The 17,823-nt window shown below is 47.8% G+C and overlaps 1 protein-coding gene across 9 annotated transcripts in view; it reads right to left on the minus strand.

Annotated features, from left to right (window-relative positions):
• Nucleotides 1-17,823, minus strand: part of Rps6kc1 (ribosomal protein S6 kinase C1) — a 190,815-nt gene that overhangs the window by 46,946 nt on the left and 126,046 nt on the right. For all 9 annotated transcript variants that reach the window (XM_057770939.1, XM_057770940.1, XM_057770945.1 and 6 more), the window contains 2 exons: nucleotides 10,666-10,748; nucleotides 9,620-9,715 (listed from right to left, as the gene is read on the minus strand). In XM_057770939.1, the coding sequence (XP_057626922.1) occupies nucleotides 9,620-9,715; nucleotides 10,666-10,748 (179 nt within the window). The remainder of the gene's footprint in view (nucleotides 1-9,619; nucleotides 9,716-10,665; nucleotides 10,749-17,823) is intronic.

Consider the following 17,823-nt stretch of genomic DNA (forward strand, 5'->3'; position numbering starts at 1 on the left):
TTAGCAGTTGCTGTAGAGATCACATAACTTATTACAATCTACTTCAGAATAGCACTAACTCAATAACAGGCAGAATTTTCTCCCTCCATGGCCCAATCCTGCCCACCTACTATTGCTAGGTACAGTTACCATTTGGTGTCCATGGGGTCCTGGTTCCAGAGTCTGCATGAATACCAAGATACATGGTTCTCAAGTCTGCAACAGTGCTCGAACAAGTCTATAAGTGGTGCAGGACAACTGTCTATATTCTGTCGATTATGTTTTAAATAAACGCTGATTGGCCAGTAGCCAGGCAGGAAGTATAGGGGGACAACCAGACAGGAAGTAGAGGCGGGTCAGTGAGAACAGAATTCTGGGAAGGAGGAAGCCCATTCCTCCCCAGTCCTGCCCAGACACAGAAGAAGGAAGATGTGACCTACCCCACTGAAAAAGGTACGAGCCATGTGGCTAACATATACTAGAATAATGGGCTAATATAAGTTATAAGAGTTAATAAGAAGCCTGAGCTAATGGGCCAATCAGTTTATGATTAATGTAGACGTCTGTGTGATTTCTTTGGGGCTAAATGGCTGTGGGACCTGGTGGGAGGACAGAAACTCAGACAACATATAAGCATGTCTCCCACACTCCAAATCATCTCAGATGACTTTAACACACAACACAAAGTGACAATGTGCAAATAGCTTCTGCACTGTGTAGAGAGAGGTGACGGGAAAAACACGCACACACACTTTTCTTTTTTCTGAAGCAGGGTCTCATACTGTGACTCAGATTGGCCTGGAAGGCCTCAGTATGTAGCCCAAACTAGCCTTGAACTATCGGTAGTTCTCCTGTCTCAGTCTTCCACATGTTGAGATTACAGGTATGAGATGCCAAGCCCTGACAGCCTACACACACACACACACACACACACACACACACACACACACTTGATCTGTTGTTTGAATTTGGGATTGAAAAATGGACTTACACCAAGAGCTACATTTATATCATATCTATACATGTCATAAACCCAATACCACCATCTCATAATTATCACTACATGTGTATTTTTTAAAACAGGTGGGGGAGATAAATGGAAAAATATACTTAGAGACTCTTTATGAACTTCTCTCAACCACTGCACTGTTCACAGCATGCTCAGACCTGAGCACCCAACCTGCCACCATCCCCTCCAGCCCGAAAGAGTCCCTAGCTCTTGGACATGTGCATCCATGGCTGGGAGCTACTTAGTCATTCTTTATCTGGGAGTGTCTTTATTTTACCTTTTATGAAAAGTAACTTTTCTGAATTCTAGGCTGACTGATTCTTCCCTTCAATACTATGAATGCTATCCTAGTATCTCTGGTTTCCGTTGTTTTCAACAAGAAGCAAAGCATCAGATGGGCCTTTCTCTTGCTGGCTTTACATTTTTCCTGTTTTTGCTTTTCAACAATCGGCATCAGTGTGCCTGCATGTGGCTCTCATTTTTCTACGCAGTGTCTACTAAGTTTCTTCTGTGTCGCTCCTGAAATAAGGGCTGTTTTCACCCATTATTCTTCAAGTATTTCTGCTTCTTTTCCCAACTTCCTCTTCTTCTGGAACTCTCACTGTATGTACATTGGTGCATTTGAAAGAAAAATATTGCCTCATAGACCCCTCTGGACCTGTTCATTATTCTTCATACATTGGAGCGTGTTTTCAGAGTGGGCCATTTCTTCCGACTTATCCTCCTGGTTATATTTTAGACATGTCAGCGTGGTCTTCCAGGGATTCCTCAGACATGTCAGCATGTTCTTCCAGGGATTCCTCAGACATCAGCGTGGTCTTCCGGGGATTCCTCAGACATGTCAGCATAGTCTTCCGGGATTCCTCAGACGTCAGCGTGGTCTTCCAGGGACTCCTCAGACGTGTCAGCATGTTCTTCTAGGGACTCCTCAGACGTGTCAGTGTGGTCTTCTGGGGATTTCTCGGACATGTCAGCGTGGTCTTCCGGGGACTCCTCAGACATCTCAGCGTGGTCTTCCAGGGATTTCTCAGACGTGTCAGTGTGGTCTTCCAGGGATTCCTCAGACGTGTCAGCGTGGTCTTCCGGGGACTCCTCAGACATCTCAGCGTGGTCTTCCAGGATTTCTCAGACGTGTCAGCGTGGTCTTCTGGGGATTCCTCAGATATGTCAGTGTGGTCTTCCGGGGCTTTTTTGGATGTGTCAGCGTGGTCTTCCAGGGACTCCTCAGACATCTCAGCATGGTCTTCCAGGATTTCTCAGACGTGTCAGTGTGGTCTTCTAGGGATTCCTCAGATATGTCAGCGTGGTCTTCCGGGGCTTTTTTAGATGTGTCAGTGTGGTCTTCTGGGGATTTCTCAGACATGTCAGCGTGGTCTTCTGGGGATTCCTCAGACGTGTCAGCGTGGTCTTCCAGGGATTTCTCACTTCATTCAGTGAACTTATCAGTGTAATATTTCAACCTGGTTTTCCTCAACTTTTCATTTTGTAATTTATTTTATTGTTATGACACCTTCCCTTAATTCTTTAAACACAGCCTATTTTGATTCTCTGGAAATATTATAGTAACTGGTGGGTGTTTTGTTAAGCCCAGATCTGGGGTCACCCTGAGACAATTTCCATAAAATGGTACTCTCTGCACAAGTCCCACCAGCTATGCCTCCACTACAGTCATGTGACATTTCCCTGAAAACCGAATGTTTCTACATGGTGTGCCTCCATAAACATTACATGGCTGTGGTCTGTGTCCCCATGAATATTACATGGCTGTGGTCTGTGTCCCCATGAACATTACACAGCCGTGGTCTGTGTCCCCATGAACATTATCACTGCTGTGTGGTCTGTGTCCCCATGAACATTACACAGCCGTGGTCTGTGTCCCCATGAACATTACACAGCTGTGGTCTGTGTCCCCATGAACATTACACAGCTGTGATGTGTGTCCCCATGAACATTACACAGCTGTGTGGTCTGTGTCCCATGAATATTATCATGGCTGTGGTCTGTGTCCCTATGAACAGTATCATGGCTGTGGTCTGTGTCCCTATGAACATTATCACTGCTGTGGTCTGTGTCCCCATGAACATTATCATGGCTGTGGTCTGTGTCCCTATGAACATTATCACGGCTATGGTCTGTGTCCCATGAACATTATCACGGCTGTGATCTGTGTCCCCATGAACATTACACGGCTGTGATCTGTGTCCCCATGAACATTACACGGCTGTGGTCTGTGTCCCATGAACATTACATTGCTGTGGTCTGTGTCTTTGTCTGGTACCCACTTCACTCAGTTCTGAAAGTCCACAGCCTCCCCTTTCCCCTGCACTGTAAAGTGCTGTGATGTCTCTGGTTGGTTGGTTTTGTTCTTTCAGCTGGGCTTCCCATGTCTCTATAGCTTAGCTGTCCACCAGTGACTCAGTAAAGGCTGTGTCCAAACACTCAGCCAGTCAAGCCTCCATCTCTTTCCACAGGTAGGAGAAGCCGTTCACAGTTCAGGCCCAAACAGTCTATGCTGGCCCACGGAAAGTTCCTATCCATTCCTGATGCTCAGAGCTTGTCCCTATAGCCTGGTCCCATGATGAAAGTAAGGAGAAACAGGTGGATACTGTAAAGACGATGAGGCAAGATGTCTTTGCTCCATGCTCAGCTGATTCCACGGTCACTGCACCCTTTAGTCAGTTTCAGGGACACTAAAATGACTTCCCCACTCCTGCCTGGTGCTGGAGCACTGGGGAGGGGGACTTGCCAGCATCATTGTCTACCAAAGGCCACTATCCAACTTTAGCCAAGAGTCCACTTTCTTCTTTATTTTTAATTTTTGCTCATTATTTATTAATTTAACTATCTATAAAATAAACAGCAACTGGTGTGCTGTTCATAAATAAGCAACTACTGTGTGTGCTAGTCCCTGGCTTTAGAATCCTTTCTGACAGTTGCGTGCATGTGTGTAACAACTGTGTGTGCTAGTCCCTGGCTTTAGAACCCTTTCTGACAGTTGCGTGCATGTGTGTAACTAATTTTGGCTCATTTCTAGTCCACAACTTCTAAGCCTTTCCCCTGCAAAACCAGCAGTTGCCAGATTCCTGCATCAGCAGCCCCATAATGCAAGCATGTGCCCCATCAAATTACAGAAGTCATGAGCCTCAACCCTGCCCTTCTACAATAATTAAGACTTGAGCATTGCACTTGTCGCAGGCAAGCCATTAGCCTAACTGGGTAACACGGGTGGACTTAGGCACTCAACCCACTGTAACTCTGCCGGCAGCCACCCTTTGTTCCTTTTGTACGGAAACTAGTAACCTGCTTAATAAGATCACACAGGTATTAGGTTGCCAAGCAGGGCTTGAATTCAAGCACATTGACTCCAGAACCTATAACACAACATGGCATCACAGTCCCTGATGTGTGATTAGAGTCTGAGAAGCCATTCCTTCACTTGGATGTGACCAGCCACATATTTCTACACAAGTACCTGGGATGTGGATACACATCTAATGTCGCGTCCACCCTTGTCCAGCAAGGATGACGCGACCACCGGAGCTCTTCTCACTGCACTTTTATTCAGGACCTTTCGACAATTGTAAAATCTCTCTCTCTCTCTCTCCTCCCTTTCTCCTCTCCTCTCTCCCCTGGGCAAACCTCTCCCAGCCCTTAAGTAGGCCTGGGCCGCCAACCTCAGATTGCCAGGTGGGCACTGCCCATAGGTTCACGCATATGCAAGCAGCTGACAGTCGTTGCGTGATAATAGCATAAGTCAGGCTTAGTTGATATTAGAAGTTGATTATCACAGAGAGCACTCGCTTTCGGGATCGCGGAGGGCGGGAGCCAGCACCATCAGGTGCGACTCCACGCAGCTCTCTACATTGCCATCAGGTGTGGCTTCATGCAGCTCGCTACAGTTCCCCCTTTTTGTTTTGTAAAGCTACAGGCAAGAGTAGAGGTCTGATCTCTGTTAAAAATGGAACATGTGCTAGTGTCCGTCCAGGTGTCATCCACCCAGCGAACACTAGACCTGTCCGGTGTCTTTTTACAGAGGTGGGAGTTAGACACCAACCCACATGCAATCAGACTTGCTCTTCTTGAGGTTGATGTATGCTTACCTCAAGTGCAGTGCGCAAGCCTCGCATCCTGTGCTCGCTTCTATCTCTTTTAAGATAGCCAAACTTGGGGAGACTGTCCTGCTTCAATGACCGTGAAGGCCTGAATGATCATAACTGCATTGCAATGCTGTGAAACCCTTACGTGACAGACGCACCACAGGCATACCAGGGAGGCAAGCACCATTAAGCCTGTTAGGGCTCCTACTCCCGCCCACTCCTTCAGATGATCCATGGAGTGATCCAGGAGGATAGTCCTTCTGCCAGGCTGGTATCCATGCGTGTGGAATCTGCAGTCGCAATCGTCATCCGCAGCTTTTCCAGTTGTTTTCGAATTCACCAGACCAATTACCTAAAAGATATCTAGACAATTCTTTAGACAGATTAGCTGCATGGGTTAATCTTTCATACTGAATGCTGGTCACACACAGCCCTGGATGGATAGAAATGTCTGACAGACTAGGGTATGGACTTGCCTCTCTTAACATACCCCAGCTGCCATACCCCCGTGGCACATTCATTCTTGTCAGCTGAGTGCATGGAAGACACCTTCTCCTCGTGCACCTCTTTGGCTTCCCTAGCAGCTCAGCTGATCCTGCTTCTGCTAAGTGACCATATGCTGCATTCTCATGGGTTGTCTGATCTTACACAGGATTTAAAGATAAATGCCCATGACAACAGGCATTGAGATTGCCAGCAGTAGGGTTCCTAATCACCACTAGACCCAACCTCCCATTTGGGCTATGGTATTCTACCAACCCTTTGGCTAAAACAGTACACACAGGTACCTGCTCTTACAATAGGGCAGTCTCTTGATTTAAATTCGCTCTGTCGCAGACTCTTCAGCAGCGTGCAGAGCCTAAAACTGCCATTACCTTTTCCTTGCCCTGCAGCTACGCTGCGTTCTCGGGCAGCCCTGTGGGGTCTGTGCTCCAGCTTGTCTCAGCTCCAGCACTTGTTGCTTTGCTGATACTCTTAGCACTGCTGTGGCATCTGCCAGGCTAGGCACCGACTGCTGAGGCAATGTGCCTTCCACCACAGCCACCTAGCAAAACTCTGCTCCAGCTGCCTTTCTGCCCCAGCTGCATTCGTTCTGGGTCCAGACTGGTGCATGGAGTGGAGCAGAACTCAGGGAAGCAGGCTTGCTGCTCTGCAACCATTGAAGGGTCCCCACTTACACGTTTTAGGGAATTTGGGCGTTGTCAGTCTGTCTGGCTACTTCCTGCTGAGCGGGGACGTTGCATTCTTACTGCCATTTTCAGCTGCGCTTGGACACAGGTCGCGGCAGCGACTGGAGAGAGGAGGGGACTCTACCTCCCAACCAAGCTGGAAGGTGGAGGCGTGGCAGCGCAGAACAGCCCTGGTTGTGCTGCACTTCTATGCCCTGAGGCACACGCTGGGAGTGGCCTAGCGTTCTGGCCTTGTTGGTCCTCAAGGCAGGTCCTGGGTGTTTGCAGGTTTGCAGACCCTCAGCGCTGCTTGGCCTTGGAGCCGCAGCTGCTCACACTCCACTGCAAACTCAGGAGGTCTCGGTAATTCAAACCACATGAATCTAACTCCCTTCCTTAGTGTACCTTGTTCGGCGGCAAAATTCAGATCTCTACCAAGCTTGTCCCAGGATGACACGTTAAGATTGCCAGAGACGGCAAACCAAGGAGCAATTGTGTCACATTTAGTCAAAAACTTTTCCAGTGCGCTCCGTAACAGCTCGTTAAGAGTCAGAAAAATCAGGTGTGATGTTGAAGCGCCCATTCTAAAATCCCATTCTTCCTTTTATTTTTACTTTAAACCGTCCACTTTGGTCGTGGCTCTCACTTTGATCCGTCTGCTATAGTCGCAGCTCTCATTACCCCCACTCTCCCTTCTACTGGCGAGAGCAGAAAACCCGCTTTTTTCGCGGATCCCCAGCCTTTACCTGAGGATTATCCGGTGCACCCCCTGACTGCAGCAAGTTCTGGGCTCCACGGAGAGAGGTTTGGAGGATCCCCGTACGCGGCACCACTTGTCCCCGTACGGGCCACCAACTGTCGCGTCCACCCTTGTCCAGCAAGGATGACGCGACCACCGGAGCTCTTCTCACTGCACTTTTATTCAGGACCTTTCGACAATTGTAAAATCTCTCTCTCTCTCTCTCCTCCCTTTCTCCTCTCCTCTCTCCCCTGGGCAAACCTCTCCCAGCCCTTAAGTAGGCCTGGGCCGCCAACCTCAGATTGCCAGGTGGGCACTGCCCATAGGTTCACGCATATGCAAGCAGCTGACAGTCGTTGCGTGATAATAGCATAAGTCAGGCTTAGTTGATATTAGAAGTTGATTATCACAGAGAGCACTCGCTTTCGGGATCGCGGAGGGCGGGAGCCAGCACCATCAGGTGCGACTCCACGCAGCTCTCTACATTGCCATCAGGTGTGGCTTCATGCAGCTCGCTACAATCTAACCCCAGCATTGAGGAGGCAGAGACAGTAGGATTACTTAAGTTCAAAGTCAGCCTGCTCTTAAAGTTTTGGGCCAGCCAGAGCTACACGATAAGACCCATTTCAAAAGTAAAAAAATAAATAAAATACTAATATTTTTTACCTGAAGTTATTTTGTCTAGCATTCTAAATCATACTAGTACTGTGTGTGTGTGTGTGTGTGTGTGTGTGTGTGTGTGTGTCCTGGAACTCCCTCTGTAAACCAGTTTGGCCTCAAACTCACAGAGATCCACCTGCCTCTGTCTCCCAAATGCTGGGATTAAAGGTGTGTGCCACCACCACCCAGCTCTAGTACTGTTTATTAAAGCTAATTGTTCACAAAACTTTTATATCAGAAGTTCCTGAAATGTGAGTTTTTAGATTGATTTATTTTACGAGTGTTTTGCCCACATGTATGTATGTATACCACATGCATGCCAGTTGTCTACAGAGGTCAGAAAAGGGTGTTGGATCCCATGGAACTGCAATTATGGGTGGCCATGTGGGTGCTGGGAACTTAACTCAGGTTCTCTGAAAGAGCAGCCAGTGCTCAAAGTCCTGAGTCAACTCTCCAGCTTGCCAAGATGTGTTTTAAAGGCTATTATTATGAACATAATGGGAATACCTCAACTATATTAGACCCATTTCAAAGACTCCTCACACCTGCTGATTGAAATACACCAGCAGTTTAATGAGTTGAGCATCAACTATTCCTGTTCCTGGAGCACACGCACTACCTCAGGGAGGAGCTAAGCAGGCAAGCCTTTCTCTGTAACTGGATTTCCACCCACTCACTCTAAAATACGGCTTCAAATGTGAAATTCTGTGTTTGCTAGCATCCGTTCGATCCAGCTGGCTACTTCCCCATGTGTAGCCTCACCCACCAAACTGTGCTCAAGGTCCAGCAAAAGTCACACACGGTCCGGGACAGCTTTTCCAATACCTCCGCAGCACCTACTAGAGCCTCCTTATCGTGACTTCAGAACTCTGAGGTAGTTTCTGCCCATCTGAGCCCCTCCTCGCCCTGCCTGTGGACAGTTATCTGGTCTTCCCCACAGCTTCAGCACTATGCCTCACCCATAGTACTGCCAAATGGAATCAAAAACACTCCTTAGGAGAACACAAGGTGATTTTTCTCTTCATATGCCCCCCTTTTTCTTCTTTTAATTTTTATTTCCACTGATTTCAAAACATCCATATTCGTTGAATAACTTTAGCTCACTTAATTTGCCATTTCAAATCACTTGCTGTAAGACTCTCATGGGAGCGTAAGCACCTCAGAGCTGAGAGCCTCACAACAGAACACAACACAGTGCTCCCCCATCAGACTCTCGGCCTCAGGACAGAGGCAGAAGTGAGGAATCTTCTCCTGAATACACGCTCTCAGACACCCTGAAATCCTAAACCTCCTGAGCACACACGGGCCCTCGAAATGTTTCAGACTTCAGAACATTTGGGATGCCGAGTTTTTTTCATCAGGACTGCCTAGCCAGAACACTGTAGACACTACAGAACCCCACAGCCTGGAAAGCTCTGGTCACTACGACTTGTGTTGTTCAACACAGTTATTAAATACAGGAGAATTAGCAGGAGCAGCTCACTGGAGCTCAGATCTCTGAAACACTGCACCTAAATTCTCAACAGTCTCTCTTCACCACCACCAGAAACATATATATCACACATACTAAGTGACAAGGGCTCCAGGCCCGTCTGGGGCGGAAGCCCTCAGCGCTGACTTGACAATACCTCCCCACCTCTCCCTGTGCGAATGAGAATTAAAGAGGAACAACACTCAAACAGCTACACAGCACGATGGGGAACGGCAGCCCAGACAAGCCCAAAGTAATCTACTCTCACACCCCATAAATAGACGGAACAGACTCAATATAAGCCCCAACTTAATACAAAAATCAGTTCCAACAGTTTCAGCCCTTCCTCTGGTCCTACGAATGTGCCATGTTCACTCTGAATGTAACAGTACGTGAGTCTCTCCCACCCCCAAATAACTTCCTCATGGCTTTACTGCCGTGGGCTCTGCTGATCTGCAAGCCCGAGGTACTGACCCCGGGGGTCGATTCAATTACCTGTTGAATGAGTGAGCGAGCCTCCTCAGAAACACAGTCCGGCATGTTCAAAGTGGTGTGGGTATTTATTCCTGCAGGGTGACACTCCACCAGCGTCTGAAACAGCCAATCAGTTACATTTCTTATCCCGAGTCACATCACACCCTGCTATACCACGGGGCACACAGGCAGCAGCTACGGAGAGCTGACACCATCTAACATGGAGGCACAGCCGTCAACACGGCATCGCCGAGACAGATTAGGCTGTGAGCCTAGAGAAATCTGCAAGGAGCTGACAGTCACCATGCTCCCGTCACAGGCTTGTGCCACCGTCCCTTCTCCTTCATAACCAGAAAGCTGAAACGACACACAGGCTGCAAGGGGACTTGACAGCTTTGGAAGAACTGATGTTCTGGGAGACCTTTCCAGTGTGTAGGTTCTCCACCACCGTGCCTTAACGCGTGGACAGTCACATTTTACAGTTTGCCTACGAACGCCAGCTCCTGTGTGCTCCACGGTGATCTTACATTTCTAATCCACACCCTGAACAAAAGTGCGTCCATGCGAGGAGGCAACAGACACAAGACTCGGCTAAGGTCTATTAACCTCAAGCGTCAAGCTTAAAAGTTCCTAATCGGAGCGAGCGCACGCTGTCCCCATCTTAGAACAGATAGGGGAACGTGCGGTGTAGGAGGAAAAACACTACCTTTAATGTCAACATTAACTTTTTAAGACTGAATGTCCCCTGGATTCAGACAAGAACCTGAAAGAATCCAGAGGACTCTAACACATGCCGGTGACGACCCCACAGATGTGGTCTCGCTAGGTGGGCGGGGGAGGAGCCAAGCCTCTCGCTGGGTAGCTATGGTAAAGCAGAGGATTGCCAATGCCATCAATTGTTCAATGTTACAGGGCTTTTTTAAAAATCAGTATCTTGATAAATTCCTCTGCCTGCTTCTGACATTGAAGTTTTCCTCAGCCCCTGACTACAGGAAAGGCTAACGCGCTTGACTTGGAGTCAGGGTGGCATCTGGATGCGTGCGCTAGGTGTCTAGGTCACTGCATACCTTGCCAGTGAGAAGTTCGAAGAGGACAGCGCCCAGGCTCCACCAATCACAAGCTTCCGTTTCTTCTGTGACTGCTCCAACCTCTAAACACACCAAAAAAGGTTGATATTAAAATTCCAGAGGTCAATTAAACTTTCAAAATTAACATGTATTAGCAAGGTGACCTTGTTAATGCTGAGAGAGCAAATACTAAACACTCATGGGCTTTCAAATCCCTGAAAGTCCCTTCTCTCTTTGCTCACCTACTGGGGTTGCATTTTTTTCCCCGACATAGTCATACATTAAACGGAGACATTTGTTCTCTGGTTGACGGAGGGACACCTTCAAGACACTGTGCTTAAGGTTTCCTGAACCAACCAGATCAGCACTTGTTCCCTCTTTCAGATTCGAGGGAGCACAGCTGATTTCCCTGGTCAAATCATCTTTTGTTTTAGAAATAAAGACTTCCTGTAACCAGATGGCACTTCAAAAATTACCTAGGCCAGCATAATCACCCCGTTAGAAACCAGAGGCACACGTCACCCAATGTCACATAAGAGCGGATGACCTGCCTCTCCCTTCATCTCTCAGCTTCTTTCACTGAAGAAGGAGCCTGTGAAATGCGAGCCCACTCATTCTGAAGTACAGAAGAAATACTGCTTAAAGCCATAAGCGAAAATGCTAGGGGCTTAGAATAGCCAGAAACCACAGTTCTACCTGTTCGCTCCTGGAGGAACTCCGAAGTATCATCTTTCAGGTCGCTCCACAATAAGCACCGATTCTGAGGCTACAGCCACTACATCCTGCCTGAGACCTTGTTCTTCCATAATGATAGCTGATCAGTCCCAAGGCCTTGCAGGATCTGCCCTCTGACACCATCCCAACAAAAGCAGCTTGACTACAGGGAGCCTACGACTCGAAACAAAATATGCAGAAGTTTCTAGAGGGTCGGTGAGAACTTGAAAAGTGAAGCAAGCATAGGAACCCTGGTTTTAACCAACACTCTGCAGAGCCCTTGGGGGAGCCCTACACGACTCTCAGGACATCGAGCTTCAAGTCCTGAAGCAAGGGCTGAGTGACACTATCCCTCACGCAAAGTACCAGATTTGGGCCATTTCAGCAGCCTCTTGTTGCTTCTTTGGGGCTGCAAACAGTCTAAGCATAACTAGGCTCGTGCCACAGACCTTCCCAGCCTGTCTCTGCCTACAGGGCTTCACACCAACCACAACCTCTATTCGCTGATGAGCTGACCTCAGCTACGCAGCAGAAAAGAAACACACTAGTTTTTGCCAACTGTTTTCCAAGTAACTGAAAGACCACAATCCATTTAGCAGTTTGTGTAAACTGTAAAGAGCGTGCACACTGCAGGACCATGTTGAGTGACATCTTTACATAGGACTGAAATACAAACGCACACTGTTTTCAAACAACACAATTCTGATTAAAGAGAATGGAGTGATAGAATTGACAAACATTTTAGTGACCTGCCTCTGGGGTGGTGAGATTTCCAATACTCCTCAATGACATAAACATCTCATTGGCCTGATCTCAAGAGCGGAGTGAGATGGTGAGAAGCAGGCAGGTGTGCAGGACAGTACTTGGCGTAGGGAGGGCCCGGTGCTCCCTCCCACAGTTTCTACAAACTTGACATTCCCTGTTAGAAGGCTGGACCAGACACTGGAGGCCTGGCGTGAGTCTCAGATCTCTTCTGGAATGGGTGAGTTTGATCTGAGGATCTATGCGTTAAATTTTGCTCTGCACTCCCCAACTCAGGCCTTACTCTGCAGCCCTCGGGAGACACAAGTCCTGGGGGAGGAGGGCTCTGTGTCAAAGCTGCACCACCACACACAGAGTACTTCAGAAAAGTGCTCTGAGAAATGTTAGCCGGGGTGTGTGCTCCCAGAAGCCTTAGGAAACAAAGAGGAATGGTCACAGATGTGCAAGCACATGTGACCCTTTGCACACTTCCTTCCAGACCACATGGTGGCTTATACGATCACCTGTTCAGAATCCTTGCACAGCATCTCACGGCCAGTCAGTTACATTTAAATGTCTTGCTCCAGCATAGTCATGTAACCAGACCTCCACGCAGGGTCTCAGCCTACCCCATCAACCAGTACGAGCCTGGAAGCAGCATAAAGGTGCTCTGTATTGGCCCAAACGCTCCACAGACTCTGCCACACTGCTCTAAAAAGAGTTTCCCTGCCAGCACCCATAGGAAATGTATATTTTTTTCCTCTAATCCACTGCTTTCAGCATAGAGTTGGTGGCCATGTGTTACTTAGTTTTATTAAAGTTTTACCTGTTCAGAATTCAAGACCAACGGGACAGATGAGACACACACTTAGAATGCGCCGGCAGCACTCTGCCCTCTCCATGCACAGACACTGCTATACTAGACAGCAATGGGCACAGCAGTCATACAACAGCCCACGGTACTAGGCTAACTAGTGTGTGTATGTATGTATATAATTTTATGTATATATATATATATAGGCACCCTAAGTACTGGATTGTGTTCCATACTTCAATTGCACTTTGAATCTGCTAACGATATACAGAGAACTTATTTGCATGGAATAACTATAATAACTATGAAGATAGAAACATTATCTCTCTGTGAGCAGGCAGAAGGATGCCTGGCCCAGCCAGCTCAGAGAATGTGGAAGTCGGAAGATGCCTTTTAGGATCACATAACTTGTCTGAGGAGCTCCAGACTGGAGCCATGGATATTCCCATCTCCACTTGCAGTCTTGCTAAGATGGACCTGCACCACTAATGTAACACATTTTACAAAGACACCCCTGCAGTCAGACATCCCTGGGTGGAAATTCTCAGGTGGAAAATCACGAGACAGACTGGACATATCCTTTTCTGGGTTGTGGACTTGGCCAGCTAGTCCTCCAATGATGTGGGAGGTCCTTCTATATATGTGTTGCTTTTATTGGTTAATCAATAAAGAAGCTGCTTGAGCCTATGACAGGGCAGAACAGAGCTAGGCAGGGAAAACTAAACTGAATGCTGGGAGAAAGAAGATAGAGTTGGGGAGAATCCATTTAGCTGCCAGAGGAGACCTTACCGGTAGGCCACAACCTCGTGGTGATATACAGATTAATAGAGATGGGTTAATTTAAGATGTAAGAGATAGCCAGAAATATGCATAAGCTAATAGGCCAAGTGGTGTTTTAATTTATACAGTTTCTGTGTAATTATTTCAGATCTGGGCAGCTGGGAATGAATGAGCAGCCTCCGCCAACACTCTAAGAGCAAGATGCATCAACTTGAATGCTTTGAGATCCCTGGTCACGTCAACCAGGTGTTTGACAGGTAGATAGTTACCAACGATGCTTCAGCTGTGGACGGTGAGTGGGTAGTGATCCCCTGGGAATGAAAGGAAGCACAGTGGCCTCAAAGCCAATTCTTTCTCACCTTTGGGGGTTCATTAGCTCGACCAGGATGCACAGGCAGACGCTGCCGGGGACATTCTTGCACTGTGCCCCAGAGCTTTCTGCTGTCAATCCTCATTTCTTCTTCCATCCTTCCTTGATTGTCACCTCTGCCACAGCCTACCCACTTCCTTTCCTGTCCCCAACTCTGTACCTCTCAGACACAACGAGCTCCATCCTCTAAAGGCTCCCAGGCCTTACACTAGTTTTCAGTACTATGACAGTACAATATCTGACATTATTCAAGGGAGGAACAACTTGCTTTGGCTCATGGTTTGTAGTCTCCAGTCTAGGCTGGCCAGCTTCCTTGCTTATGGCTCCAAAATGAAGCAAGCCCTGGTGGGGGGGCGGGGGGCACAGTGAAGCAAAGCTCTCACCTCATGGAGATCAGGGAGCTGAGGACAAGACACATCTCGCCATCACATGCCTTCAGCAACTCACTTTCTCTGCCAGGATCCCAATCTCCAAACAATATCATCAACTCAGCACCCATAGGCGAGTCACTCACTGGCAAGAGCATCCAACCCAGCCGCTTCCCCACAGCCCAGCAGCTAGCAACCACACCTTAGCACACAGCCTCAGAGAACATTCCAGATTCAGATAGTAAGGGGCCTAAAGGGACTGCCGGCCACCTGAGAACCTGTGGGAAAGAATATAAAGGCCACTGCATTGTTTCGGCTTCTGACCGGAGGGGCTGGTGCATGAGGACCACTGTGAGCAGCTTGCAACACTCGGAAATGACTTTGCAACAAGCAGGGACTGATTGATGTGGCGTTGGCATCGTGAGCCACTGTGCCTGGTTTCCTAGGTGACTCTAATCTACAACAAAGAGTTCTGCACATAGGTAAGATACAAAGAAGAACTTTCTAGCAGATGGAGGTTCAAATGTTAGAACAAGTGAACTAAGTTCTCACTGAACTCCTGTTTCACGGGCTTTAAAAAAAAGTATCTCTCCTAATTATCAGAATGAATGATGTTGGTGGCCTTTCTAATACCCTTGAAAAACAATTGTTCCCAGATTAAGATTTTAAGATATAAGATGGAATTACACTGCTGAAAAGAAACTGAGGTTTTTGTGGTTGTCAAACCCACCGCTCTAAAACTGCTTTTCTTACAAAATCTTAAAAATATTAAAACTCTAGCACAAAGCAAGGGCAGTGACTTCACAGACAGCTACGAGACAGTTCGTACATTCACTGCAAGAACAGAATGTAGGCCGCTCAGATGGTTCAGCAGGTAAGAGGAAAGCCGGATGTGGTGGCTGACACCCACAACCCCAGCATTCCCGGATGAGATGGAAGACTGGCCTATCAGCCAGGGGCTCCCGTGAGAGCAGCACTGGATCCAAGACCTACACACTGCAGCACTCTCCCAGAGCCCACCACAAGACTGACCAAGGCTCTAATGTAGAGAATTAAGGAAATGCCACAGAAAGCAGGCGACAGGGAAGCCGGGACACCTTTTAGACCTAAGTCCATTTGAAAGTCCTTGGAAGCATGTCGAAGGCCATCCTACCGACTTCAAAATGGCTTTATTAGACACCCCAAAGGGTTGACTTCCCATGTGCTCCAGCACCACCACTCCATCCTGTCTCTGCAACTTCTAGGCTGGGTGATGTCCTTGTCTGTCACAAGTACAGTGGTCTCCCAGCACTGAGCAAAATGGCCAGCAAAAACTAACTTTCCACAAAAACATGACAGGACGGTGGCCACTAAGAATCAGAGGTTTTGTCCGTGCGTCACGGAGACAAAGGACGGGGCTCTGGCTCTGAGGCCGAGCACTGCTCTAAGATGAGGACCCCGGTGTCTTCCACCCCTTCCACCTCTAGTGCCGTTAATGCTATCTTCCAGAAACGAGCCTTCTACAGCGCTCATGAGCTATTCTCATAGCTCCCCCCTCCATTAGCTTGGATGCCACCGTTGACAAGCGTGCTCCAGTCTCCGTCTCTGCCCACACACGCCCTCCCTCCTCCCCTCAGAACTCACTGGTGGCCTGGGCAATGAAGGTGCACATCTCACAGTGTGAAGACAGAGCGGATGGGATTATATTTCAGCTCTTCAGAAAAAAAAAATTGATGACAGCATCTAGCATGTCCAAACAGTTAATAAACTCTAGAATTTCATTTAGTACAATCCATTCTAGTTCATACCTTCAGTATAGAATCTTAATTCCTACTAAAGATTCAAGCATCACATTCCCTGGGGTACAAACATGGATAGAACAGCAAAAACTACGGGACCAGGAGCGAGATGCCCCCTTGTCTTACTAGTGCTGACTGTATCCAGAACTCTCAACAAGTCAGGATAGTTTTCAGAAAAATAATACAGTCTGTAGTGGTTTAAAAAAAAAATGCCCCCCAAAGGGAGAGGCACTATTAGGAGGTGCGGCCTTGTTGGAGGAAGTGTGTCACCATGGGGACGGACTTTGAGATCTTTTTGTTCAAAGTTCAATCAGTGTAACTGTCAGCCAACTTCCTGCAAGATGTAGTAAGCACCCCAGCTCCAGCACCATGTCTGCTCGCACTCCGCCATGCTCCTCATCAAGATGATAACGGACTGGCCCTCTGAAACTGTAAGCAAGCCACGCCAATTAAACGTTCTCTGTATGAGAGTTGCCATGGTCATGGAGTCTCTTCACAGCAAAAGCAACCCTGACTAAGACATGGTCTCAGCAATGCAACTGCCCAAGGCTGAAACAGGGAACAGAGCTGCTTAGCTGTAGTGGCATTTCATTTGCATTTTAATAAATAAAACTTGCCTGAGGTCAGAAAAACAAATTAGCCTTCTCCCAGCCCAAAATGACTGTTTGACCTGAGTCCAGAGGTGTATACAGTGAGCAGTTCCTGAGACATAAAGGACCAGAAGCGGGAAGTGTGGACATACTTCTGAGCCCGTGGTGGTGGCAGGCCTATGATCCCAGAACTCAGAGGCTAAAGCCGAGGAGCACCAGTCTGTTTACAAAGAGAGACCCTAGGGCTGGAGAGATGGTTCAGTGGTTAAGAGCATTGGCTGCTCTTCCCAAGGTCTGGGAGACCCTGCCCCCACCCACCCCTAAAAAGAACTGGTCTCCAACCACAGCGCAGCAGCACAGAGGCCAAGCCCAGTGCACATTCACAGGCCTGAGGAAATGTGCAGACACTGGGGACCGAGCTGCTGGCCCAACACACAGAGTCAGTACCACCTACACACCTACAGGACCAGGCCTGTGACTCCAGGCTACGCAGTCTGAACTCAGTTTAGCAAAAGCTCAAGTCAAAAACAAAACCAAAGACAGAGCTAAAACTCTGCTGGGAACCATACTTGAAAATTGGGAAAACAAGACAATCAGGTTACCCTCACTCAGGCTTTGAAAGAAAACCACCTTCCGACAACGCTTCACACAGATGCGGCCACTGTGCGTTTCAAGCAGTTGTGATCCTCCAACATCCCAAATTCAGATTCGCCTTGCTCTTAAAAGATGGTAAACTGCCTTCAAGGGAGCGTTTCATGGCCTCTCCCAACACATGCTCTGCTCACCAGCTTTCTCTAAGACGGCAGGAAATCAGTAAATTTAAATTTTTCTTAAGAGAATTTTACATGTAGAAAACCTCTACTTTAGGGTAATACTTACATAGCCTCCTAGATCGAGGCATGGCCGCTCAGCCTATAATTCCAACCCTTAGTACTTCGAAGCAGGATGATTCGCAGGTTTGAAGCAAATCTAGGCTACACAATGAGTTCCAAGTCGTCTTGGC

The sequence above is a fragment of the Chionomys nivalis genome, chromosome 5 (assembly GCF_950005125.1).
Source record: "Chionomys nivalis chromosome 5, mChiNiv1.1, whole genome shotgun sequence".
Taxonomy (NCBI): domain Eukaryota; kingdom Metazoa; phylum Chordata; class Mammalia; order Rodentia; family Cricetidae; genus Chionomys; species Chionomys nivalis.